This window comes from Emydura macquarii, unplaced genomic scaffold, assembly GCF_026122565.2.
Source record: "Emydura macquarii macquarii isolate MOO-44397 ecotype Brisbane River unplaced genomic scaffold, CSIRO-AGI_Emac_v2 contig_554, whole genome shotgun sequence".
Taxonomy (NCBI): Eukaryota; Metazoa; Chordata; order Testudines; family Chelidae; genus Emydura; species Emydura macquarii.
In genome coordinates this window covers 2,491,711-2,516,742 of record NW_027130691.1, presented here as the reverse complement: position 1 = coordinate 2,516,742, position 25,032 = coordinate 2,491,711, and the positions used below count along the sequence as shown (strand labels likewise).

Sequence of the window (25,032 nt, the reverse complement as noted above, 5' to 3'; positions counted from 1 at the left end):
CAGCATGTTCTTCATGTATGATTTGTTTGCATTAATAACTACTAGAAGCTATTCTAAGAGTAAGTTTTAACTCTTAACTGACTTTTACTTGAACTCACTTTGTAAGTCTGATGGATGGAGATAGCTGATGTTTGGCATTTGCCATTGAATACAAGGTGCTTTTGCAGAAAGATTTTGATCTTTTCATTTAAGATCATCAGAGTTTTATCTGCTTTTCATCCCACAGCTGCATTAGTAGATCAATATTTTCAAAAAATAAATATAAATCAGGCTGTGCCTGGAACTTGGAAATACATTGCTAATGCCCCTTATTTCACTGAAATTAGGAAACTCCTCTCCCAGAACTTTAATCCACTTATGTTTTAGGATCAGTAGAAGCCTCTAAATTTCATATTCACTGGAATCTCCAATTGGCATTTTCTCCTGCTTTATTCATTTTGCAAATTCACCTTGTTTATGGCTGTGTGTCTTGAGGTTAGTACATGCTAAGTCAGTGTTTGTATTGGTTTTGGATTACCTGCTGTACACAAAGATGCTAAATATTTGCTTTCCATTTGAAACTTTTTAACACGGTCATGCAGGATTAAAAAAATTGCTTCTTGCTTCCACAGATATTTAGCTTTCCACTCTCTGATATTTTCATTTTGATCACCTAGTATTTGCTCGCAAACTACCAGAAGCATTGTATGTCAGAGGCTGCCGGCTACTGATTCACAAATGTTTGTTTGCAAATTTTTGTTTAACCATACTATTCAGAGCAGCATTATCAGTTAGTTTGTAATTAATTTTACATGTTTGCACATGGACTTAATATGGCTGCAAAGTGTAGGACAGTACATTGTGGATGCAGTTTGATGTAAAGATGCTACGTGGCGAGCCCTGCGGTCCCAAAAGATCACAGTAGAGATCCGAACAATTCTAAGATAAGTTTGTTATAAAGAGTTTGGAATTCTTTAAAAATCTAGGCACGCAGTGACGTTAGTCCTCTTCTTTACACTTTGCATCCTGACTGTGTACAGGGCTATGCCCAATATCACCAAAGGATGTAGTGTAAACTGAGCATAATTGGCTTTTGAAGGGTCTGGAACCAAAAGAGTTGATCAATCCAAACTGCCATTGGTCCAAATGTCAAAGATGTTACTGTTCTGTGATGCTAGAAATGTGTTTTAGAAGGAACACATTGCTTGTGTATATAGGATAAGAGAAGGAGTTCTGTGGGGGTCTCCTGTGTAGAATAATTGGCATGAATTAGGCATGATCTGTTTTGTAAAATATAATGGAAGTCAATGAAATATAATTATTTGGGAGATGCAGTTATGTTCAGTATGGCTGTTCTGTGCGTGGTAAAGGGTCACTGCTAACTTACTGAAATTTGCTTTTCTTGGAATAGGCCAAACGGGGCAGTTCCATAGAACGTTAAATCTCTGTCAATCTACTTTGGCCCAGTGTCTCTTACTGCCATAAAAATACCTTTCCGTGTCAGCGATGTACTAAACGTTGTTCAGCCCGGCTCAGCTGTAACTGAACAGTTGATCCAGACTCCTGCAATTGTACAGTTCAAGCAGTTAAATTGTAAGGGATAACACCCGCAATCTCAGGAGGAAAAGAATGTAGTTGACAATGCTGAGCATCTTTAAATTCTTTTGCACAGATTCATATTTAAGACATGAAACCATTTCAGTTTTTGGAGGTAAATTTTCTTTTCTAATATTCTTGAATTTAAGTAATACAATAAACAGTATAAAACAAGCCAACGTGTCTTTGTGGGGCAGGTGTATTTATATGCTAACGTGTTCAATCAGGGATGATCTGTGAATGTGGAACTCTGCACTTTCTTGAAAATTCTTTTGCCTCCTATTTGCCCTTCATACAAACCATTCCTTGCTGGTTTGCCATTGCAGTCTCTGTTTAACTGAAGAGGCTGTATTGTTCAAAGTTACTCTTCAGGACATAGCGTTAGCAGATCACCTCCTCAAACCCATGTCAGTGACACTCAGATACTACAGTGATGAGGGTCGTATAAGTACCTGTGTAGGTAAGGCAAATTCTGTCCTCTGGTACGTGTGTGATGCTCTCTCTGGGTGAGATGCTCTCACTCTAGGCCAATATCTGAAGGCAGCATTTGGCCTTTAAACATTAGGTTCGAAAGGGTCTCAGTTGTTCCTACATGTTAATTCTGGGCCCCTATTTTCTGCAAAATCTCTCCTCTTCTCTTAGCAGCTGACAGCCCAACCCGGCAGTTAAGATGCTAACAATGTGTTGCTAATTCGCCCCCTCACTCCTGCTTGGACAAAGATCCAAATCCAGATTTGGTGTAAGGTTTTGTCTTCACTAGGAAACAAGGTATGTTCTGAACTCAAGTTTGCTAACTTGCGGTCCAGTCCCATTGAAGTCAAGGCTGTTTGCTGGTTTTCATGTGAATTCACTTGCTGGCTACAAACTGCCTTGTCGTCACTAGAATTTTACTTCGTGACCTAGAGTTTTCACTGGAGTTAAGAACATGCCTTTCCCCCTCAAGTGAAGACCAAGCTTCTGTGGCTGCAGCCACATTGACATCTGTGGAGGGCTTCCCTTCTGCGGTAGGTTTGAATTTGAACCAATGAGCACAATATTCTGAGTCCTCTGTCATCCAGAATGCCAGAATCTAAGGATGTCTGGTCAACTGCAGGTTCTTGATTGCAATGACACAGGGCAGGGGGTGGTGAGCCACATGTGAAATGCTTCAATTCCGGGGTGTGATTGGAAAGACTTTCTCAAATCAGTGTCTTTTCCCTGAAGCACTTCAAACCACTCTTTGGTCTGTCCCCCCGTGGATCCCACCCCTGAATTGAAAGTATTTTTACCAAAATACCTGTTGAAATGATTTTTTCATCCTATTGATGAGATTTGGAGGGAAGGGGGAAGGGGAAGGTCATGTGGGTTATGGATTTTCTTCTTACCATATTGAACGTGCTGACTGTATCAAGCCTGTTTAAAGTAGCTATTGTACAGATACAAACTTTTCTATCATTCCACATAGCCTTATACAACATGTAAATATGGGTCACACAATGAATAAATATGTTGTGCTATAGCAAATATTTTGTACTACATAGTTTCCTAAGTAATACAGATATTCTGTCAGTTGTGTATCTACTTGTATGACTGAAGAGTTGCCAGATATTTAGAAAACATTATATTTTCTAACCGTTTGCTGTGAGCATTTCTCAGAGGGATTTAAGAAGCTGACAGCAAGAGGAAATTGAGTTCTGTTAAGAAAAAAAATCAATATAATATATGATCCTTACCCTCCGAGGTGTTTTACGACTGCCTTATCTATGTGCGTGTTCCAGGATCTTGGAAAATGAAGCAGGATTTTTGGGCACTTTAACCATTGCAAAAATAAATGTAAGTGAAAGTGTTACCACAAAAGTGAATATGTGGGAAAATACCTCTGTTTTTAAAGTAAAAAAGATAAAATTACAGTATCTTATTTGGTAAAAGATACAAATGAATCCCATTCCAGTCCCTCCCAAATACCTGTTCTGCACAGAAGTGATTTTATATTTTACAACTGAGCGTTTTCATATTAATAGAAAAGCAGATGAAAATGTGAAAAGGAACTGCAATAAAAGTGAACTACAGTAAACTGCTGTCTATGGTGGATCTTTGCATGTACAAAATGTGTTGCATTGAAACAAGGACAATAAATTAGAGTACAAAACTTGGGTGCCAGTTGTATTTAATGGATGGTTTTGCTTTGCTAAGACATTTTAACTATCCCAGCATACCACAATTCCCATCATAGCAGTTCTCCCATTAAATCCGGTCGTGATTTAACCTCACACACAACCCAAGTTTATCCTTGCATGTGGTTGCCTGTTGCCTGATATTGAAAATAGAAATGACAGAAGCACCTTGGAAATGGTAACTTCCCCTTCCCCTCCCGCTTTTAGGTGCTAAGACACGATGATGACTGGCAGCAAAAATTGTAAGAGTTGTCAGATTGCTGGGGAAGGGTGTAAGGCAACAGTCCGTCAACGCTGGGTAACGGGGGAGATGTGTCCCTTTGGCACCATGAAGCCCTGTGTCCTTACAGCCATGCTGGGCTTTGCTCTCTATTTTAACTGGGCTCAGGCCAGCCAGTGAGACGCAGTGTTCGCCTGTGAATAAGAACATGAACCAAAGCTGCTTAGCCGGAGCGTGGTGGTCATGTGTAGCCACAGGACTCCAGACACCAAAATGAGGCTGTTCTAGGTCTGTAGCAACACGTCATATAATGCCATAGCTGTGCTTTGCAGATGGGCTCCAGAACACTTCTGTGCCTTCAGGTAGTGCCCCAAGACCCCTAATGAGAGTGGGGCCCCCGTGTGCCAGCCATCATGCAGGGGTGTAGATAGACAGCCTCTTTCTTGAAGAGCTTGTGATCTAAATAGGCAGGAAGGAGAACAGGCGTAGAGAAGGAAAGTGACTGACTCAAGGCCAGCCTGCAGATCAGTGTCAGAGCAGGGTCTCCTGAGTCCCAATCCAGTGCCCTATCCACTGGACAACACTGCTTCAAAATACCCTGCAATACTTTGTGATGAAGAGCCAGAAGTACAACAGAGCCAACGTGGGCTGGAGTCCCCAGGCCTAGCCTCGCCCTGGAGCCTGAAGCATACTGTAACCATGTTGCATGATTTTTGCCTTGCACCGTCCTGGGCTTTAGCTGAAACAGTTGAATAAATTGCAGCAGAGTTTTCCGGAGAATCTGGCAGGAGCAACGGGAAGGTGCCGATGTGACGTTCAGTATTAGTCTGCTGCAAATTGAGTGGGACGTTTTAAAGAGAAACCGGAAAGAAATGTGAATAATGTTTCCACAGTCCGCCGCAAGCCCTTGCTATTGAGGAGAAATGGAATGGATGGAATTCAGCAGACATATCTGCTGCGTCAGCATCAAAATAATGTGCTGCTCTGTTCAGAAAGCACCCATAAATAGTGCTGCCTCCTGATCCTGCTCTGCCACAGCCGAAACGTTGCAGACGAGGTAGAGGCAGCATCTCTGCTTGCATTGGAATGGGTGTTTAGCAATTAGCACGGGAGTTTTAGAAACGGTCTTTTCGCATCCAGGAGATTTCGTTAAAATTTGGGAGAAATGAAACCATCGGGTTTTAATTAACCAGGACGCTAGCTGGACTCACTCTCCCTGCCCACTGGCCCCTCTCTGCCTTGTTAAATTAAAACTACTGCACAAAGAGGGCAATGGGGCAAGTGGGTGGCAGGAACAGTTAACCAGCTGCGTCACACTCCGATCTGAAGCTGTGACTTAAGATGCTCAGAGAAGCCAATGGACGCATCTGTCCGGGTTCCTATATTAGCACTCATCACCGAGGGCTACGCGGGGCCCAGCAGTTTGACCCCCAGGGTGGGTTTGTGCATTGTAGGTTCTGACTACGGTTGAGGTTGCTTTTTGCACAAGCAGAGGGAGAAGCGTTAACCGGCGCCTATGGCTGGAAGCAGCTAGACCAATTCTAACTGGAAATAAGAGGTGGAGAGGTAACAGTGAGTTCACCCGGCAAAACGGCTTCCCAGGGGGCTGTGGTGACAGATTCTCCCTGTTAGATCTTTGGCGAGGATATCGTTTTAATTCACTCATAGGCTGTCAGCTCGATGCAGCGATCACTGGGCGTGGGTCTCTGGCCTGTGTTATGCAGGAGGCCGGACGGGATGGTCTGAATGGGCCCCTCTGGTCTTGCTATCAGTGGGTTTATGAATCCAGTGCCCAGAGAGGCGCTAGTCGGAGTTCGTTACCACACCCTCGATGTTTGTTTTCCCACTGGAAGCCAGGAGATGCCGCAGGAGCCGAATTAGTCCTAACACAATTGTACAGCTGTTGGCAGAGTGGCCGTGTTAACGTTTTCACTTTGGGATCTTCTAGGCAGGATGGCTGAACTGCAGAGTGCCCCTGAGCAGTCGGCTGCTGAGGAAAGTCCTGGCGAAACAGCTGGCAATTACAAGGTACAAAAGCGGTGGCCAGTCCCTGGCTAACGTTACGTCTTGCTCCAGATCACCCGGGAAGTGTAATGGGCGCCCGAGGGGACTCGCGCTTACTGACTTTAAATGCTGTCGCGTGGGTGGGTAAAAAGTGAGCAGCCTGGAGCCTTAACAGGCCGGCAGCGTTTTAGCATTCCCCGGTTCTGTGATCACGCTCTTCCTTGATTGCCAGAGCTGAGCTTTCCAGCCTCCCAGCCTCACAGAGAGAAGCTTTGTTTTGATGCGCTGCTGGTCCCTCTGCCAGGAAAGGGGAGATGCTTTCTGTGGTGTCTGTCAAGTCCAAAGAATCCCCTGGCCATCTACTGACTGGTGCAGCTGCTTGGCTTTTTTATCCGATCTTGTCTGGGTCAGGGTGACCTCTGTTACCGCTCCCCTTCCCACGGGCGCCTGGGTCAGCCCAGGCTATGTCAGCAGAGGGGTAACAGCGGCACCTCTCTTTTCAGATCACCGTCTACGAGCTGGAGAATTTCCAAGGCAAGAAGCGCGAGTTGACAAAGGAAAGTCCAAATGTGACCGAGGAAGCGCTGGAGAAAGTGGGATCGATCCAGGTAGAATCAGGCCCGTAAGTACAGAGAGCAGGCGGATGAGCCCCACAGAGGTAGCGGGGGCAGAGCCCTTCGAATGCAGGAGGGGAGAGGGCACGGTCAGCCCCCCACGAAGGAGCAGGGTGAGTCTCTTGCTAACAGGGCCCTTGTTCTCCACCCTTCAGAAGAGTCTGGGAAACACCGCCCGGTTCTGGGTGAAGGAGCACGTGGCTGGGCTGCCCCGGGCAGCAGGAGGCTTGGCTGGGCTGTGAAGTTCCCACTCTCCCAGCCCTGTGCCAGGGGCCGACCCTAGGAGGCAGGAAGGCCGTGCAGGCGTGGGACGCTCTGTGTGTTCACTGCATCCCTCTGCTGCCGGGAGAATCCTCCCCTGTGGGGGGGGGACGTGCTACGCACCCTCTGAAAGACCCGGCCCCCATCCCTGCCAGCGGCCTGCGGGGGGGGGTCCCGTGGTCTGCGCACGGCCCGGCGCTGACTGGCCTCTCCCTGCAGGTGGCTTGGGTTCGAGTGCCAGGCCTTCTGCGGCGAGCAGTTTGTGCTGGAGAAAGGAGCCTACCCGCGCTGGGACTCCTGGTCCAACAGCCACAGCAGCGACAGCCTGATGTCCGTCCGCCCCCTGCTGATTGTGAGTGCCCTGCCGCAGAGCTGGGATGGGGGGGAGCCACGCAGACCCCTCTCAGGCGAGCCGGGGGCCCCGTGGAGGCCTGGCAGGGGGCAGTGGCTGGGAGTGTCACGCTGCAATGAGGGGACATGGCAGAGGCTGGGTGTGGGGCAGTACCCGGGGTTTGTCCTGGCCTGGGGCACCACGGTTCTCAGCGAGGTGTGCGCTCCCACCCCAGGGCTATTTCGTGTTCGCTTCAAACCATTCCCTCTCCTTCTCCCTCCTGCCCAAAGCCTGGGGAAGGATCCCCCATTTCTGACTCCATTCCTCTAGACAGCTCAGCTCTAGACAGCGTGAGCTAAGGGGGCTCGGACCTGCCTCCCGCCCGTGTCCCGCACGGGTGCACACGTCAGATGGAAGGGGGAGTGTCCATCGCTCCCCTGCATTCCTTTGCTCCCGGCTCCCGTCAGCAAGCGAAGCCTGGGCTCTCTTCAGGTAGCGTCAGGCTGGCCTGGATTCCCCCAGGACACTCCCGGGTGCTGTGGCGTGTGCAATTCGTCCGCGCCCAGAAACGAGCCCTTTCCGAAGGCCCGTCTCAGCGAGGCCGTCCACGGCGCCGTGCTCAGGGTGGGGAAGTCTGTCCCTCCTGTTCCCTCCGGTTGGTGCTGGCTGTGGGTAGAGGCGCTGGGTAGGGTGACCAGAGAGCAAGTGTGAACCATCGGGACTGTTTTTTTTTGGGGTGGAGCAGGTGGGTAATAGCTGCATAGATAAGACAAAGCCCCTGACCTGGGCACGTCTGGTCCCCCTAACGCTGGGTCATGCAGGGTCACCTGGACCCTGCGGCTCCCGTGACGTCAGCACAAGGTGAGCGTGGCGTGGCTTGGCTCACGTCTCCATGCGGCCTGGGCCCGTCTCCACGCCAGGGGCCCCGGGACAGGTTCCTCTCGCTGGGGAGGGTAGGCAGGGCAGCGGGAGGGCAGCTCGTTTGCGGGATGTTCCCACTGCAGGACAGCCCCGACCACAAGATCCACCTGTTCGAAAACAGCGGCTACCAGGGGAGGAAGATGGAGATCGTCGATGACGACGTGCCGAGCCTCTGGGCTCACGGCTTCCAGGACCGCGTGGCCAGCGTCAAAGCGCTGAGCGGAACGTAAGGGCGGAGACCTCCCGGGCCAGTCCCCGGCTCCCGGGCAGCATGGGTGCGGTGCTGGCACCATGTTAGGATGTCACCCGGCTGGCTGCCGGATGTACAATGCTCAGAGACACCCCCTGTCCCAGACATGATACAGGAGGCGGGGGGAGGCAAGGCAAGGCAGAGTGGGGGGGTCCGGCAGGAGAGGAACACGTGGTTACACAGATGAGTGCTTGGGAACGTGGGCCGGGTTCAATAAACAATGAAATAAAGGCCTGCAGCCCCCGCGTGAGGCTGTGGGGCGCCCGATACAAACTGGAGCCAACTCAGTGAGCAGGGTCTGAAAACCCTCCCTCGCCCCCAGAACGCCGGAAATCAGCCGTCTCTTGGCGCCAGGAGACTTGACAGAGCGTCTCCTTCAGGGCCTTGTCTACAGCCGGGTTTTGCAGTGCAATAACTGTCCGTTAGGGCTGTGGTTTTTCTAGCCAACAACCCCAGCGTGGGCCCAGGAATACGGGCCCTGGGTGCCTGCACCCCGAGACTTGGTCCGCGCCTGGGAGGGGAGTCACGCAGCATTGCTTGTTTCTGCGTCGGCTGCGGGTACGAGCCCGAATGACCCCGGGAAAGCAGGACCCTGTGCCCTGGGCTGGCTGGGTTTCCCCCAGGGGATAGAAGGGTTGTCCGGTGCTGGGCTGTCTCACCTTGGGCACCCAGACTTCGGCTGCCATGTCGCCACCTTCCCCACACACAGGCCGGCCCCACGAACCCTCCGGACTGGAGTGAGGGGGGTGAGAGCTCGTCACGGGGTGGGGGTACATCCGCTGGGGGCCGTCGGGGGCGGGCGGGGTGTGAAAGTCACTTCTTGCCTGGAGCTGGGGGCCGTGGCTGGGCCCGGGTCGCTGCAGGGGTGCCCGGGACAGCAGGAGGCGCACGTGGCCAGCGCCCGGCCGAGGGGGGAACGGCTCTTGGCGGTAGCGGCTGGACGGGGATGCAAAGATCAGCCTCGCCTGAGATGGGGCGGGCGGGAGATGGACCTGACCTGTGTCGCAGGTCCCGGCCTCCCCTTGGGCCCGATCTCGCGCCGTCGTTAGCGCCGGGATGGGGAACGGCTCCAGGCCATCGGGGCGTGACGCTGCTACCCTAAACCATCCCCTGGCCTGAGCTGTGGACAGGTTCCCAGGGCTTGCTGCAGGCCCTGGGTGCGCGGTCTGCCTGGGGCGACGGGAGATCAGGGAGCGGCCCGGGCCCCTGGTGCCGTGGTGTGAAATAAAGGGCTGGCCCCACTGGCCTGCGGGGACCCAGGTGCGGCAGCGCTGGAGGGGGGGCTGCAGAGGAGACACTATCGCAGCCCTGGCCCTGCTACAGCTGCCGCGGGGCGTCACAGGCCCCCGTTGGCCAGGCAGCTCGGTCCCTTTAGCAGGTTCGGGCCTGGGCATCCTGCGGTGCTGAGGCTTTTGTGTTCCCCCCTCCCCACAGGTGGGTGGGCTACGAGTTCCCCGGCTACCGGGGCCGCCAGTACGTCTTCGAGAAGGGCGAGTACCAGCACTGGAACGAGTGGGACGCCCGCCAGCCCCAGCTCCAGTCCGTGCGCCGCGTCCGGGACCAGCGCTGGCACCGACGCGGCTGCTTCGACAGCAGCTGAAGGAGACGCCAGCGGCCGCCACGGGCCCCCGGAACAGGAAGCTGAAGTGATTCGGTGCCTGGGCCTGTGTGTCAAAACCTTCTCAATAAAGCTGGGAGCTGACGGCTGCTGTGGCCTGGCCTGTCCTGGCGTTGTGTGTGTGTGTGCGCGTGAGGTGCCCGGCGGCTGCGTCCTGGGGGCACCGAGAGCTCGGTGCCATGGGCGGGGCGGGGGGTGGGCCTGCTGGGCTGGACCTCATGGCACGGCACCGGGGTTCCCAGCCGGCGGGCGCGACTGCCCTGCCCTGCCCAAGCGGGAGGGGGCCTGGCTGGGTGGGAGGGGGCAGGGTGACCAGATGGCCGATTTCACAGGGACGGGCCCAGTGTTTGGGGCTTTTTTCTTATATAGGCACTTACGCCCTCCCCCCTCCTCCTGATCTTTCACACTTGCTGTGTGGGTCCCACTCAGAACTGCCTTCGCCCCACTTGCCCCGAATGTGGGGTCCCTGCGGCCCCAGACAAATCCCTGCTGCTTGGTCCCAATCATTGACCGGAGTGGGACCCCCCTTAACGGCACTGCCCCGAACCTCCCTTCCCTCTGTGAGGCCAGGCAAGCAGAGACCTCCATTGCATCCTAAGGAAGGACGGAGCAGCTGGCTGGGCGTCTAGACGCTGACCGGCCCCACTGCCGCGCAGGGCGCCCAGCAAGAAGCTACAGAATGACCGGGAGAAAAGAGCCGTCCCCACAGGGTGTTACGTGAAGGCTGCAGGGCTCCAGGCATAAACACCCCCCAGCCGCGGCCTCGCGGAGCTGACGCTGCCGGCGTGCGAAGTGGGCTGGCCAGCAGAGTGCCTGCTGTTTGCCATGCCTCCGCACGGGCAGGCCGGCTGTGCCAGGGGACATGACCGTGGGCGTCTCCTTGCAGCGCCACGCCTGGCAGAACCTTGCCTGGCACGTGACGTTAGAGCGGGAGCTCTGGGCAAAAACTCAGACTGCAGAGAGCCAGGTGTGCCCCACACCCAGCACGTCCCCCTGCAGTCGGCGGTTGGGCCGGTCCCTGAGGGGAGGCTGGTTGTGTTGTCACAGCCTCTCGAGGTGGGCTAGTCGCTGCCCCGGATGGCCGAGTGACACTGAATTGTCTTGGAGCATAAACCACATTGGCACTGCTGTGTCTGACCACGAAACGACTGTGCTGGCAGGCGACAGCCGCGGTGGTGAAGACAGGCGCTCTTGTGGGCTTTGCGGTGCTCAGTGACTGAGTCCGCACCTGGGTGCAGAGGACGGGGAGGGGCAAGAACTGCAATTTCCCGACACTTCAGTCTCCGCTGCTTGCATTTAAAATGAGGCCAGGATGTTTCAGGAGTTGCCTGCCTCTCCAGTGCAGCTTGGCTGAGGTGCGCTGCCTGGGGGACACCAGCGGGGCCAGAAAGGAGCCGGGCCGGGTGACCGACATACTCCCTGAGCACAGGCTGCTGTCGCAAGGGCAGCTAGACCCCGCTGAAGGACGTCGCAGTGTGGTTGTGCCCCCCCTCCAGAGCAGGGAGCGCCTTTTGTAGAGACGTGCTTCCGGCTGGATGGCTGTGGAGGCCTTCAGGAGGAGTGATGGACACAATCCCGTGGGCCCTCTAGTCACCTGCCTTCACTGCTTCGCTGGCTCCTAAATTCTTAGCCCTGGATTTGCAGGAGGACCCGCTGTACTGAGTGAGAAGACTGAGCTCCTGCGCCTAGGGACACAGAAAAGCAAACTCCTGCCGAGCGCACTGGTGGAGAGGAAGGGAGAACATGCAGGGCAGAAAGAGATGAGGATGAGCCTGTTTACAAAAGAAAAGCATTGTGTGTGTTGTGTGGTGTTGCAGCGCTCGGTGGACAAAGATCTTGCTGCTACAACATCAGTGTCTTCATCCTGCGTTTCCTCCTCCCCATTTCTGGTTCCCCACTTCCTGCAGGCCCGTTAGTTATAAGAAGCATTTAAAAAAAACAAACAAACCAGCTCTGATTTTTTAATCCGCTGCCCCCGTGTATCCGTTGTACGGCGGTGTTACGAACAGCCGCTGCGGGGCTGTACTTCTCTGTAAGGCCGTCAGTCCCAGTGTGCTTCACCCACACTATGGCGCTAGTGCTGGTGATATGTAGCCACCTCGGAGGCAGAGGGAAAAGCTGTCCTCCTGTCCTCCGCAGAGCCGATTCGAATCGTCCTTGCACGGTGGTTCTGTAGCAGTGTGACTCAATGGCGCTACTCCAGATTTACACCAGGGTAACTGAGCTCAGCATCTGGTCTGTGGTTTTGTTTTGCCTCCTGGGCCAGGAAGCACTGGGACGCACTCTAGCTCTACACCTCAGTCTCCTCCTTGGCCGAACAGCCAGGACACCACAGCAAGCCTTGCCTCGCTCGCACGCGTTAGACGTGCCAGGTTTAAAGCATTGCAGATGCAGTTTTCCCTTTCGGCTGAACGCAAAGCCTTTGGCAGAGCAGCTGTTTACTGTTTATGGGAAAGGCCCGGCTCGTTAGTGCACACGCAGCCCGCTGACTTCAGCTGGTTGCTGACTGGGGGGCCGGGACAGTGGGGCTAAAGGCTCTGGCTCCAGAAGCCCTGAAGCGCAGCTGGCTGCTGCATTATTTGAAAGTGCTAGTCTGGGTCCTGGCATGCATTCGGCTGATGCAGGCAAACTCCAAATCTCTTTGCCAACAAACTCAGCCACTCGGAAAGTGACAGCTAATGAAATAATTCTACAGCGGGGGGTTAGCGAGACAATGGCTGCTGGGGAACAGCTGACCTCGGCGTTCACTCAGCTTTTATCCAGCATGCTCGCTTTGTGTCCTGCTTTAGCCAGTTTGTCAATAGTTTTGGCACCATTCTTCTGAGCTCAGTATAAATTCTGTCTCTCAGCCCCGGCCCCTTCACTGGCTCAAGTGGGTACTGGTATTACTGGTAAGAATTTTCTCTTTATTGTCCTTTGTTTTTGGGTTTGGTTTTTGTCTCCACTGCAATCCAAAGCCATGTGGCCTGAAGCATACCCCCAGAGCATTCATGCAATAAAGCGCTGCCCAGCAGTGTAGGCGGGTGTGTGCGTCCAACAGGGTGAATACGAGAGGATATCGATGTTTTGGTAGCATACCGCGACTGATTTCAGTTCGGCAGTAGAAGCAGGGCAGCAGCCTGACCCTTGTGTGGTGGCGGTGTCGCAGGTATAACTTGTTTCATATCATTTCGATCCTACTCAAATGGGATGGGTTTGAAAATTCCTCAGCTTTGCCCGTTACTGGGTGCACATTCCCTTTAAGGGAGACGATGCAGAATGGCGCAGAGAAGGACGCTCTGCTGCTCCGTCCTGCACAGCGATGCTGTGTGCAACTCCCCATAAGCAGCAGGTCTGCACTGGTGCCATCTGGGGCAGCAGGGATTCATCTTTCCCTGACACGCAGGCCAGGCTTCTTGGCAGGTTGGACTGGGTCACCCTTGGGTTTAAATTGCTGGGGTGGGTGGTGGAAAAAGTGTCACAAACTTGAACTGCTTAAACTTGAACTGCTTTAGCAAAGCCCTTGTGTAGGGAGACTCCGTGCAGCTCACCCCTCCTGTGTTGTTGCTAGTGCTAAAATTCGGAGAGCCTCACGCCAGCTTTCCTCAGGCCAACAGCAAGTAGAGTCCCACTGATTTCACTGGGAGTTCTGCCTGTGGAAGGACTGGCCAGCAGCCGTGAAGGGTCTTTGAGCAGAACTCCCCACTGGAGACTTGGCCTAACGCTTGGCGCTGCAATAGGGGCCTGGAGAAGGATTGGGTCCCAAGCCAGGCGAGTCAGTGCAGGGAGCGCCACCTTCGTTACGCTGCTGAAGACGTGTGTCTGAAGATCACAGGACTCCAGCCGTTGTGGTGAGACGGGTGGAGAGTCCGATAGGGTGAAGCCATTCCTCTCCAGCCCACGCCCCAGGGTCCCACTGCCCTGCCGTGGGACTCCAAGGCATGGCTGGTTTGCACGTTGTTGTGCAAGCTCTAATTCTGTTGCTAAAGAACAAATGATCGGAAAAGGCACTTGCCTCTCCTGCGCACACAGGGAGCCCCAGTTTGTAGTGCTTTCCTCCCACCGTGGTCCCTTTGCATCTGGTTTGTACCGTCCCTCCCCGTCGGATGAAGCATTGTGCTCTGTGCAACCCCGCAGCTTCAGTACAAATTCCAGCCCTCGGGATACAGTGATACAGTTCAAATGGATGAAGGCATCACCTGCCCCACTTCTGGCCCTGCCCCACCCAGGTCCAAGGGAAGTGGTGCTTAGACAAAGCGCCGAGAAACCCCCCAATGTAGGTAATTTCACTGGGTTCTTCTGCTGTTATGGGTCAGTGAAGTGAAGGGAGAGGCGAGCCGCTGAGTACTTGCCTGGTTGCTTTGGCCGGGTGCCAGGGGTGGGTGAAGTACACGGACCCCAATAGAATCCCGGTTCGAACAATCAGCACCAATTTGTAACTGTTTGAGTTTCCCCCCCACAAGAACCAGGCCCTCGTTGCACAATGGCTTCCGACCACCAGACGCCAGCCTCGAAGCAACAGCAGAGCAGCTCCAAGGTCAGTGTGCGCGTCGCGTGCGGGCGGGCGGTGGGGTGCATGCGCTCTGCGAGGGCTGGGTCCGCACAGCGAGCGGCTCCTAAGAAGTGTGAACAACTGTACAAATGAAAGTGCGTGTGTGTGTGTGCGCGTGTGTCTGCGTTACCCCAACGCCATGGGTGCCCAGAGGTGCTCATCTCTTTGCGGCAGTAGCTGGGCTCGGAGCGGCTGAGCTGCTTCCAGCGCCTTTCCCTGCTCAGCAGCTGCTTGCCCTTGTACCTAAAAAACCCCTCTGCCTTCCACACAGCAGCGAGGAACGTTTGCTGACTGTGCAGCTGGGAGGCTGGGCAGCGCCTTCGGAGCCCCCAGGGCCATCCCATAACCAGCTGCTTAGCGAGCAGCACCAAATACCGTCCCCTTCGCCCAGCCCGAGTACCTCCTCCAGACGGCAAGAATCCAGAGGCTGTGGGACGAAATGCAGAGGCTTCCCCACTCCAGCTGCTTCCAGTTGTGTATAAGCAGCTTCCCAAACCCAAACCCTTCCCAGTGTTGTTGGGTCCTTGCAATAAAGCAGGAGAGCAAATGACCTATTTAGCTGCCATTCATGGGGCAGGGCAGAACCCCCAAGGGAAACACCATTAATGCTGCAACTTATCCTTGAATCAGCCAAAGCATCAGTGTAAGCAGCAGCAGCAGCGCTGTGCAAAAAGTAATGTCCAAACCTGCCTGTCCGTAAGGAAATGAGAGAATGCCCCACGATTAGCTCTCTTTGAGCCAGTGACTGTGTCACTGTTGGTCAGGCGTTTCCTTTGATCTGTACTGTGATGGAGCCAATGTGTTGTCGCCAGGAGAAATACCAGGAAGGGGTATTTTTCAGGAGTTTTTGAGGAGAGTGGGGGAGTGAGGTGGTGTCCCAGCTACTCCGTGCGGCTAATTCTTGTGATTTTATTACGAGTCTCACAGTGTTTGGTGTTTATCTTTAAGGCCCCAGCTCCTGGAGTCATGTTATTATGTGTGACTCACAGCTTTCATTTAAAAACAAAGTTTCTGGCCCTCACAGAACAGGGAAAATGTGACTCTGAAAAGTCCAGAATCCGGGAGGCCAAGAAAATGAACCCAAATCTGTTGTTTTTCAAAACCTTATGATTTCTGACAACTTCAGGCTGCCCGTGCTGACTCAGGGTACGTCTACCCTGCAATTAGACACCCGTGGCTGGCCGGTGCCAGCTGACTTGGACTAAGAGGCTGTTTAGTTGTGGTGTAGACGATCGGGCTCCGACTGGAAGCTGGGTTCTAGGGCCCTCCCACCTTATAGGATCCTAGAGACAATTAACCAGCCCCTTAGCCCGAGACAGCTGGCACGGGCCAGCCACGGGTGTCTAACGGCAGTGTAGACATACCCTCTGGGAATTCAGGTGTTAGAAAAGGGATCAAGTCCTGTATGTTGGAGGGGGAAAGCCCTGACCTCATATTACCTTCATCTTGGGACAAGGGGCTAAGTTTGGGAACTCTTTGACTTCTCTCAGAATCGGGGTGACAACCCTGCCCATGTGCTCGAATCAGCAGCATCCTCCCCTCGCTCGGGGCCTGATCTGCCCCCTTCGGAAGCGGGTGGAAAGACGGTCATTGCCGTCAATGGCGCTGGATCGGCCCTCATCCTGTTCCGTGCGCAGACACACCAGATTTTCCTCCCTCCGCTCCACTGACCCACAAATCCGTGCTGAGCTGACAGAACCTGGCTCCCTGGGTGGTGTGTCACTAAGCGACAGCCCCTGTTTGTTTTGCCAGGGCTCAGGTAGCATTGGGAAGTCAAGGTTGCTCCAGTCGGAGCGACCTCGATCTGTGGTTCGAAGGCAAAGTGCTGAGGTGGCACCGCCGCGTTTTAAAACGCAGCCACGGTCGGGCGTGTCGCTGTGAAATAAGTGCTCAGCCCCGGGCAGCTGGGCGCTGGGAGGCCAGGGGTGAGGGCGGGAATTCAGAGAAGAGCTGCAAAAATGACGAAGGCCCACGGTACCTGGGCTAAGCGATGCCCGGGCTGAGTTCAGTAAGGATGATGGAGCTGGACCAGGGCCGAATTTGGCCCAATGTTTATAGCTGTGGCTACATCGTGACCAAAGCTGCAGGGACCAAGGGGCGAGGGTTCTTCTGGGTAGTTTGGAACGCCGAGAAATGGAAGGAACCGAAGGCCAGGATGGGCATCCAGAGACCTGCAGTGGGCTGGGAGTCAGACCCGCCGACGGGGGGCGATTGCCCAGGGCCCGGGCCATTTTAAAAGGGGCCCAGGCCGTGGGTGGCGGGTGAAGCTTCCCCTCAGGGATGCCGCGGCTAGCTCCCCGTCCTGCCTCTTCTGCCCGTGGCCCCGCCCACAATCCAGCTCCGCCCCTGGCCCCGCTCTGCTCCGCCCACTCGCGGCCACGTCCCTCCCCACCAGCCCCCCTCCCTGCTCGGCCCCCCCTCCTTTCTTCCACACACCCCTTTTCCCACTTGGCCTCCCTGCAGCCCCCTCCCCACTCAGCCCCCCCAACTGTCTGTCGCTCGCCACGTGGGTCCCTCCTCTCCTGCCCCGCTCGCCCCACTCGGCCTCATCCCAGGGTGTGGAAGAGAGGAGTGGTGGTGAGCGATGAGGGGAGGGGGCAGGCCCCTGGGCCTAGGGTGGAGTCGGGGAGTCACCCAGGACTTTCCAAGTAGCCTGGGCAAAACACTTGAAGCTGCAGGGGAGACGCTTGCCCTGGCCAAGGGAGATGGGCTGCATGGACTGGTAGATCTCACCGGGTGCTACCAGCATCTGTGTGCCTGTGCCAGAGTCATTCGACACTGGAGAATAGAGACCACACGACAACGGTCCTGCCCTGAGCCCTGCGTTGGGGGGAGGATGGACGACAGGCCATCAGCGCCTCTTTTCTAAGCTGCTCTTCTTCTCTCTCTCTCTCTTTCTCGGGTGTTAGATTGTCGTCTTCGAGCAAGAGAATTTCCAGGGTCGCTGCCATGAACTGAATGCAGCTTGTTCCAATCTGAAGGAGGCCGGAATGGAGAAAGTTGGCTCCATCCTAGTGCACTCTGGACCGTACGTATCTCGCACGTAGGCCGCTGGGAATGAAAGCGATTGGGTGAGCCTGGGCCAGTGTTTGTGTCCGGCAGGGGTGGTTGTGATGGTGACTTAGAAACAGCGGTTCAGCATCGGTGTAAAACAAGATAAAATGACAACGTGAATCACTGCGATGGATATTGGCTCCCCCTGCGTTTCCCAGCCTGGAAAAGTCCCAGCAATTGACCTCTGGGTGGCGTTATGAAAAAAGACCCCCTTGAAATTGACACACACTGGGCAGACTCTGCTCTCATTGACGCCCAGGTGACTGCATTCACTCCAGTGCTCACACTCTGGTTTTATGCCAGGGTACTTAAGAGCAGGATTTAGCTAATTATCTCATAGGTATGTCTACACTGCAGCTGGGCGTGGGCTTCCTGGAGCGGGGAGACAGAGATGCACTAGCGCCCCTCAAGTCGACAGGCTGAAAACAGCAGCATAACCAGGGCAGCACAGGGGCAGCTTGGGCTAGGTGCCTGCGTAAATGCCGCCACCCTGTGCTCCCATGGTCACACTGCTGGGTTTGGAGCGCTAGCATGTGTCTTTCTACCTGTGCTGGGAAGCTGCAGTGCAGACGTGGCCTCTGGGTCTGCAGGTCCAGGGGATCCCTGGAACGGATTTCCGTGGGTCACACAGCAGCTGATGGCCATTCAGTGTGGCATCCAGGCCCTGCTGGAGTGTGGACACGTGTGTGTGTGTGTGTGAGTGTGCACACAATTCAGTCTATTTATAGCAACCTGGCTTGGCTTTGTGCTGTAGTTGGCCAAATGTACTGTTTTTTGCAGCGAGTCGTTTTCGTGCCCTGATCGTTTTGTCATTTCCCTCTGTGATCGGTGGCCTAGGCGCTGCCATGAGCTGAGTGTGACACGTCCGAGTTCAGCATCCCATGCCGGGCCACCCAGCCTGCTGCCAGCCATAGGGCAAGTGTAGATGTAGAGACACGGGCTCACCAGCAGGCATGAGGCTCTGTAACCTGCTTAATAAAAACCCAGGTCAGGGCACAAACCCCTGCGTAACCCTCTTGACTGCTGCTCCGACAAGTTCAGTCCAGGGATCAGGGCAGTCCTATGGCCTGGAGATCACACCTTCGGTGCCCAGGATCTCCTGCCTTGCAGGGTGACCTCCACTAACACTGAGCTTCTGCAGTACAGACCCATCCCCCTGCTTCTTATAAGAGAGGAGGAATTCGAAGGCTCCGTAACATCGACATTAATCTTGCTCCATCAACTCAATTTCCTTCCCTTTCAGGGTAGGGAATGTGGTGCCGGCACTGCCTCGCGATTGCACAGCTCTTTGGAATCCTTCGGCTTTCTGTGTTAATATACAAACCCCGCTGCACGCTCGGGGTGGCTGTCGGCGTCTCTGTCTCCGGCCAGAATCAGGAAAGACTTTGTGAAGAGAGGGGTCTCTTTGGAAAAACAACCTCGCCAGGAGCCACACAGAGAGCCCCCTCCCTTGCTCTTTCCTGGCGATTCAGCCATCTCCCTCCCAAACAGGAACGATGAAGCGGAGCCGCTTTCCTCCCAGGACAGGCTCCTTCTCTGCGTCATCGGGAGCCGGCTGCTGCCCGAATCCGGGGCTTGGGAACAGAGTTCCTTTTCCAAAGTCACAGCCCTGAGGCCAACCAATGGGAATAAGTGTGATGGCTACAAGACAGGCGCACGCCCACTGCCGGTGGAGCTCTGTACTCAGGAGCGGCTGGCTGGCAGCTCTCGTGCGCTCTGCCAGGAGCGCACACAGGGCTCGTTTGTGGGTCAAGGACAGCATCTCCATAAATCTGCAGACAACACCCCTGCTCTGTAGGTCCCCCTGCACAGGCTCTGCCTTGTCTGTGGGAGCCAGGATACAGTGGTCTGGCTGCCCTCACTGGCTCCTTCCTGCTGGTGGTGCTGGGTCTGTGGAAGCCCATGCTCTGTGGCTGCCAGAATTTGGCCCGTGGGATCGAAGTAACAATATGCAATGAGTTACACCAATCAGCAGAGTCACAGGTGCCTGGCATGCTTAAGAGGAGAGATTTGCAGGCTGGATCGTACCTAGACTTACCCCTGACTAGCATTTTAACATAGAGAACAAGTGCACTTCAGTATCTTGGTAACACTGCACTGTGTTCGGTCTTTCAAGTACATTATTTCTACGTAGCTGGAATAATAGTCCCCAACGACCAGGGAATGACATCCTCTGAATTTGCATATATCTGCAGCTAGTCTCTCTGGTAGAGGTGTTTGTACATTGTATGGCTCAGCATCGTTTTTGAAGTTGATTTGGATTCCCAAAGTCCAATATCACCCAATATTCCATGGAGTTGTTCCACCTTTCTCAGTAGGCCTATCATGACTGCCACTGAAAAGGTTTTTGGTCTTTGAGCCTCTGATCCCTTACACTACGAATGTAAAGTTTCTGGTTTCGTACGTTTTTTCCATGGTGAATTGGCTCATGCAATTCAGAATGCCTCCAGGACTAGTCAGAGCGGTGTCAGGTGACTTAGCTCTGAGGGGGGTTAAAAGTGAGTCCCTTCTGAGATGACTGTGATGTCGGGTCCTGAGTCAATAGTCTTGCCAGGTTTATTCAGTTTCACTATCCTGGCAGGTTCTGTGTCATCACAAGTGCTAGATCCCAGAAACAATGACTCTGGATTGTCTGTAATACGGCTCAACTCCCTGACTGCTTTGGTGTGGCAAACAACTGCAAAATGTCCATGTTTCATGCATTCGTTACACCGTGTGTCTCTGGCTGGGCATGCGTCATCTCTTGGGATGTGACTTTTTCCACACCTTGTGCATGTGAGCTGGAATTTGTTCCTCTTAGCCTGGGAATTCTCTGCTCGCCTCAGTGGTCTTCTAATAATTACTTTTATCACTCAGGCTGCATCTGTTAACAGCTTCTAAGATAGCTTCTTGTATCTCAAAGTTTGGCAAGTTGCTCTTGGTTTTGCTGTCTCACAAGCTCAAATGGCTTTGCTTTCTATATAGCTGTGGCTAGGGTTAAAACTCTCTTCAGTTGTAGCTGCTGTGACAGGTTTTTATCTGTTAACCCAATAACCAGCCTGTCTCTGATATTTTCACATTTTGCATTTCCAAAAATCACAGTTTCAGCCAATGTATGGCAAGCTCTTATTAAAACATTCAACTTTTTTGCTGGGTTTTTGAATTCTTTGGTTAAAAACATGATGTTTCATAAATCACATTTCTCCAAGGTATAAAATATACATCAAACATAGCCAGAACCCTTTCATAGTCATCTTCATGACTGTCTACGGTAAAGTCAAAAGATTTAAAGATATGCTCTGTCTACTTCCCTCCAGCATAAATTAAAGAAGATACCTGTATATCTCCAGTTTCTTTGTGGAAGTTGGTAGCAGTACAAAATCTTGCAAAATGTTGTTACCTCTGTCAATGTTGAAGGTTGGTCAAAGCTGAAGTTCTCTGGGGCATTGAAGAGTGGCATGTTAATGAGATCCTGCAACCTTTGTTGCTTTGTGTTTGCAACTGCTGTAGCTGTTTTTCTTCTGTTTCTGTTCTTAGTTTTCTTCTGACACCATGTAATGCTCCTGTACAAGACACGGACTGGCTACAGAGCTTGCTTATACACACCAGATATATTCATTATATGATCCTTTAATGGCCTGGTGGGTATAGTTAAGGTTAGCTTAAATAAGCTATTTTACACACATTGCCACTTAGTGGCAGAACAGTATAATACCAGTTAGCATTTAATTTAGAGACTAGTGCGGCACAGCCAGTATTGTAAATAAATACCCAGGAAACCAATATGCTTCCTCCATGCAAACAGCAAAAGAGACGTTTCTCTGGCTGTCTGCTGAGGAACTTGGGGCTGGTTTGCAAATGGAGGTTTCTGGAACATTCTCCAATGTTTGTACTTTGTTCTTTTCCAGATGGGTTGGCTACGAACAGGCAAACTGCAAAGGGGAGCAGTTTGTGTTTGAAAAGGGCGAGTATCCCCGCTGGGATTCCTGGACCAACAGCCGGAGGAGTGACACCATAGGTGCCCTGAGACCCATCAAAGTGGTGAGAGCACTTGTGTCAGACCCCAGTCAGTATAAACTGGTCAGGCAAAGACCTGGTCACGAGCCACTTCAGGGCTCCCCTCAGACTGAGAGCTGGAGGAGGAGTCGAAATCGTGGCCAAAACCAGCTGTTCTGGACGTTTCAAATGGGCAAGTCCCATGTGTCCTCAAATGCCTGCTGCTCCCTCATTCTCCCAATTCGTAAATCTACCTGTCCACAGATCTCCACTGAGAAGTTGTATGTCCATAGGAAAACAGGAAATGTCCTACCAGATCAGACCAGGGGCCCTCTAGGCTATCAGCCAGGGCCAGATGTTTCCGAGGAAGGCATGAGGGAACCGTAGAATGGATAGTGATGGGGCCATCTGCCACTACAGAACTGCGTTGGTAATCGGCTAAGGATGATTACTATACGCAGTCAGCATTCCCCCCTCCTGTGAGCAGGCAAAGCTCCTCTTGACTAGGCTGACCTGGGCCCACTCTCTGTGCAAGTCTCTGGAGACTTGAGCGCTCTTCTCAGACTCCCTGATAACTCCCCTGGAAGGTGCCCTGCCCCACTGCTAACCCTGACACAGCATCGCTCCTCTCTTCAGGATAGCCAGGAACACAAGATCGTCCTCTATGAAAACCCCAGCTTCACCGGCAAGAAGATTGAGATCATAGATGACGATGTGCCCAGCTTCCACGCTCATGGCTACCAGGAGAAAGTGTCATCTGTCCGGGTGCAAAGTGGCACGTAAGTACCTGGCATGGATCCACACAACTCTGTTGGGATCTGGGCACTGGAGTCTCCTTTTCCCTGCGCTTGGAATCTAGGAAGTGAGGAACAAAATCAATGATTGCATCAAGTTCTGTCCCCACAGCTCGGATTGTCTCCAGTTTAAGGCATCACCCTAACAACATGCTAAGGCGCGGGGTTAGACTCCGGGCACAACTGCTCGTCCTGCAGTCGCCATCTCTGCTGCTCTTGCCCTCTGCTCTGGGCCTGGAGGGGATGGAGCTGGAGCTGAGCAGGAGAAAACATGTTGCTAGATGGGGCTGGAAAACATCCAACCGTTTGTCCTGACGCATGGAGCCTCCTGAGGCCAGTCAGGAGTGTGAGGAGATCGAGGATCAAGTGCCCTAGCTGGAGCGGGCCGGAGGGAAGCACCCAAGGCAGTGACTGCTCTGGGTTCAAGAAACCCTTTCACTCAGAGGCTTTGCATCAAACTTAAATGGCTCCAAAGCAGAGGGCAGTGCTGGCTCACACAGCGGCACTGGCGAGAGCCCTCAGGGCATGTCCCCTTTCCCTGGCCAGGCCAGGGACAGATTCAGTTCTCCACCCGCAGGGCAGAGCAGTGCAGGTTGCCTGTGTGGGAAGGGAGATGGGGTGTTGTCCGGGTGGGTTTCCCTGCCGCCTGGGATCTCCCGGTCTCTGACTTGGCTGCATGTTCCGTTCCCTTTGTAGGTGGGTTGGGTACCAGTACCCCGGCTACAGGGGCTACCAGTACCTGTTTGAAAAAGGGGACTACAAGGACAGCTCAGAGTTTGGTGCCCAGCACCCCCAGATCCAATCCGTCAGGCGCATCCGGGATATGCAGTGGCATCAGCGAGGGGCCTTTCACCCCACCAACTGAGGCCCCTCTCCGCTCCTGAGCGCCTGGAGGAGGAAGGGAACCAGAGCCAGCTTTTATGTGACCTGCTGCTGTTTTCCAATGGCCTTGCTCTGTTCCCTGCCCCGGAGTGACCGCTGCTGCTCTGCTGCTGCTGCTGCTGAAGCAACCGAATAAAGCTTTGAGTTTCAAACTCTCGAGTCTGGTCCCTTTTTTCTCGGGGGTGTGTGTGTGTGAAGACACAGGAAGTAAATCTCTGGTTGTTCTGGGGGACATGCCAGTTCTGAGCTCCACCGGGCCCACGTGCTCCCCTGAGCCTGCCACGGTTCCGGCCCCAAAGCCCTGAAATGGATCTGGCTCAGAGTGGTACAGGAACGTGGCTGCTTCTGTGTTCTTGTGCGTTCGAGTTGGAAAAGGGTGTGACACCACTAGATCGACCCTGGAGCATCTCCCTGATAGCAAGGGCCATAGATCTGATGGCCAGGGTTGGAAGACAGGACAGATGCATCCTGGGCCATTGACATCAGGGGCTGCCCCTAGGAGGAATTTTGCCCCACCAGTCACTTTGCATTAAAGAACACTATTTGGTTGAGAGAACTAACCCCTTGAATGGTTCCGTCAGGAAGTGTGACCAGTGGCTTTTCCTGTGAATCGTGTAGCATCACTCCTCCTTGCTTGTGTTCCTCTGGGGTGTTGTACATCCTGGAGGCAGTCTCAGTTCAGTTTGTGTCTCACTGTCTCCGTGTGTTAATGATTATATGTCCGTTATCAAACACAATTAAGCTTCTAAACAACCAAAAGGGGGAAAAAGGCCTTTTTTCAGACCTAACCGTGTGTCCAATTAAAGTGCAGAGATTGACTTTTGCAGCAGAGTTAATACCCACAAATACATCCCATGCCTGAGCCAAGCAGCTCCTGGCGGATGGACTAGCTAAAGCAAGAAGACTGGCCTCAGGACTCCTGGGTTCTGGTTCTGGTTCTGCCACTGACCTGCTATCTGACCTCAGACAAATGACAATCTTGGTGGGCCTTTCTCATCTGCCATCTGTCACAGGACCAAAATAATAATGACCTGCCTCACAGGGATGCGGTGAGACTTTGCTGAAGACTGTGGAGGCATCTGTAGAAGTGCAGAGTAGTTTTAAATATCTAAGAACTATAAATGCTCTCAGTAGTTCCTCCTGGACAAAGTATCATCCCGGTATGCGTTGAAATAACCCATGTCCCCTGGGAGTTGTGTGGGACAAGGTGCTGGGTAGCCAGGCCCCTGCTAGCTGCATTTTAGTCTGATGCTTTACAATCTCTTTTTAGGGTAACCGTTCTGTGCAGATACTCTCGGTGGCCACTGTGTGTCACCACCGCCTCACCCAATGCTGTTTAAATTGCCGTTGCCATGTAGATGTTTGAGAGAGCCTGTCCCATGTCAGCTCTGTGTCCCAGGGTCCCGACACCAGCGACTGACGGCAGAGTTTGGGCTAGGGTTTTACTTGCTGCCTTCCCCCAATGGAAGGGGACTCCCAGAGAGCTGGGGGTGAACTGGTTGAGCTGGGGGACGAAAGGGAGCCGCCTCAGATGGTTGCTGCGTTTCCACACCAACAAGTGACAATCTCCATGCGAGACCTGCGCGCTGGAAAAGGTGAAAGCAGGACCCCCCCGGGAAAGCACCAGGGTCTAAAAAGAATTAAGGCAACACGTTGCCATAGCTTGAATCACTCCTAAAATACCAGAATATTCTTCCAGTAACTGGAACCCAGCCGGTCCCATTCAGAGGTTGTCTGAGACCCCTCCAACCCGAGCTATTCACACCCACTCTGCTGATGTGTAAATTGGTGTCATTTACACACTGAGCAGCCAGAAGAAGAGGCTAAGCTGAAGCAGATCCCACTCCGC

At 53.3% G+C, this 25,032-nt stretch overlaps 2 protein-coding genes across 2 annotated transcripts; both read left to right on the top strand.

Moving 5' to 3' along the window:
* The first annotated feature begins 5,513 nt into the window (after nt 1–5,513).
* CRYBB3 (crystallin beta B3) lies at nt 5,514–10,043 on the top strand. Its single transcript, XM_067539356.1, has 5 exons — nt 5,514–5,976; nt 6,456–6,574; nt 7,047–7,179; nt 8,163–8,305; nt 9,764–10,043. Exons 1-5 carry the CDS (start codon nt 5,902–5,904, stop codon nt 9,927–9,929), a joined length of 636 nt encoding a protein of 211 aa, XP_067395457.1. The 5' UTR covers nt 5,514–5,901; the 3' UTR covers nt 9,930–10,043.
* A 4,353-nt stretch (nt 10,044–14,396) lies between these two features.
* Nucleotides 14,397–23,318, top strand: CRYBB2 (crystallin beta B2). The gene is made up of 5 exons (XM_067539357.1): nt 14,397–14,463; nt 17,388–17,506; nt 21,420–21,552; nt 22,144–22,286; nt 22,998–23,318. The coding sequence occupies exons 1-5, from the start codon at nt 14,410–14,412 to the stop codon at nt 23,164–23,166; spliced, it is 618 nt and encodes a 205-aa protein (XP_067395458.1). The 5' UTR covers nt 14,397–14,409; the 3' UTR covers nt 23,167–23,318.
* The last annotated feature ends 1,714 nt before the right edge of the window (nt 23,319–25,032 follow it).

What these genes read in the sequence shown, in the direction of transcription:
- CRYBB3 (XM_067539356.1), top strand. Translation starts at nt 5,902, where the DNA reads ATGGCTGAACTGCAGAGTGCCCCTGAGCAGTCGGCTGCTGAGGAAAGT. An exon ending in CCGTCCGCCCCCTGCTGATT is followed by an intron (nt 7,180 to 8,162) that starts GTGAGTGCCCTG and finishes TTCCCACTGCAG; the next exon opens with GACAGCCCCGACCACAAGAT. An exon ending in GTCAAAGCGCTGAGCGGAAC is followed by an intron (nt 8,306 to 9,763) that starts GTAAGGGCGGAG and finishes CCCTCCCCACAG; the next exon opens with GTGGGTGGGCTACGAGTTCC.
- CRYBB2 (XM_067539357.1), top strand. Translation starts at nt 14,410, where the DNA reads ATGGCTTCCGACCACCAGACGCCAGCCTCGAAGCAACAGCAGAGCAGC. An exon ending in CCCTGAGACCCATCAAAGTG is followed by an intron (nt 21,553 to 22,143) that starts GTGAGAGCACTT and finishes TCCTCTCTTCAG; the next exon opens with GATAGCCAGGAACACAAGAT. An exon ending in GTCCGGGTGCAAAGTGGCAC is followed by an intron (nt 22,287 to 22,997) that starts GTAAGTACCTGG and finishes TTCCCTTTGTAG; the next exon opens with GTGGGTTGGGTACCAGTACC.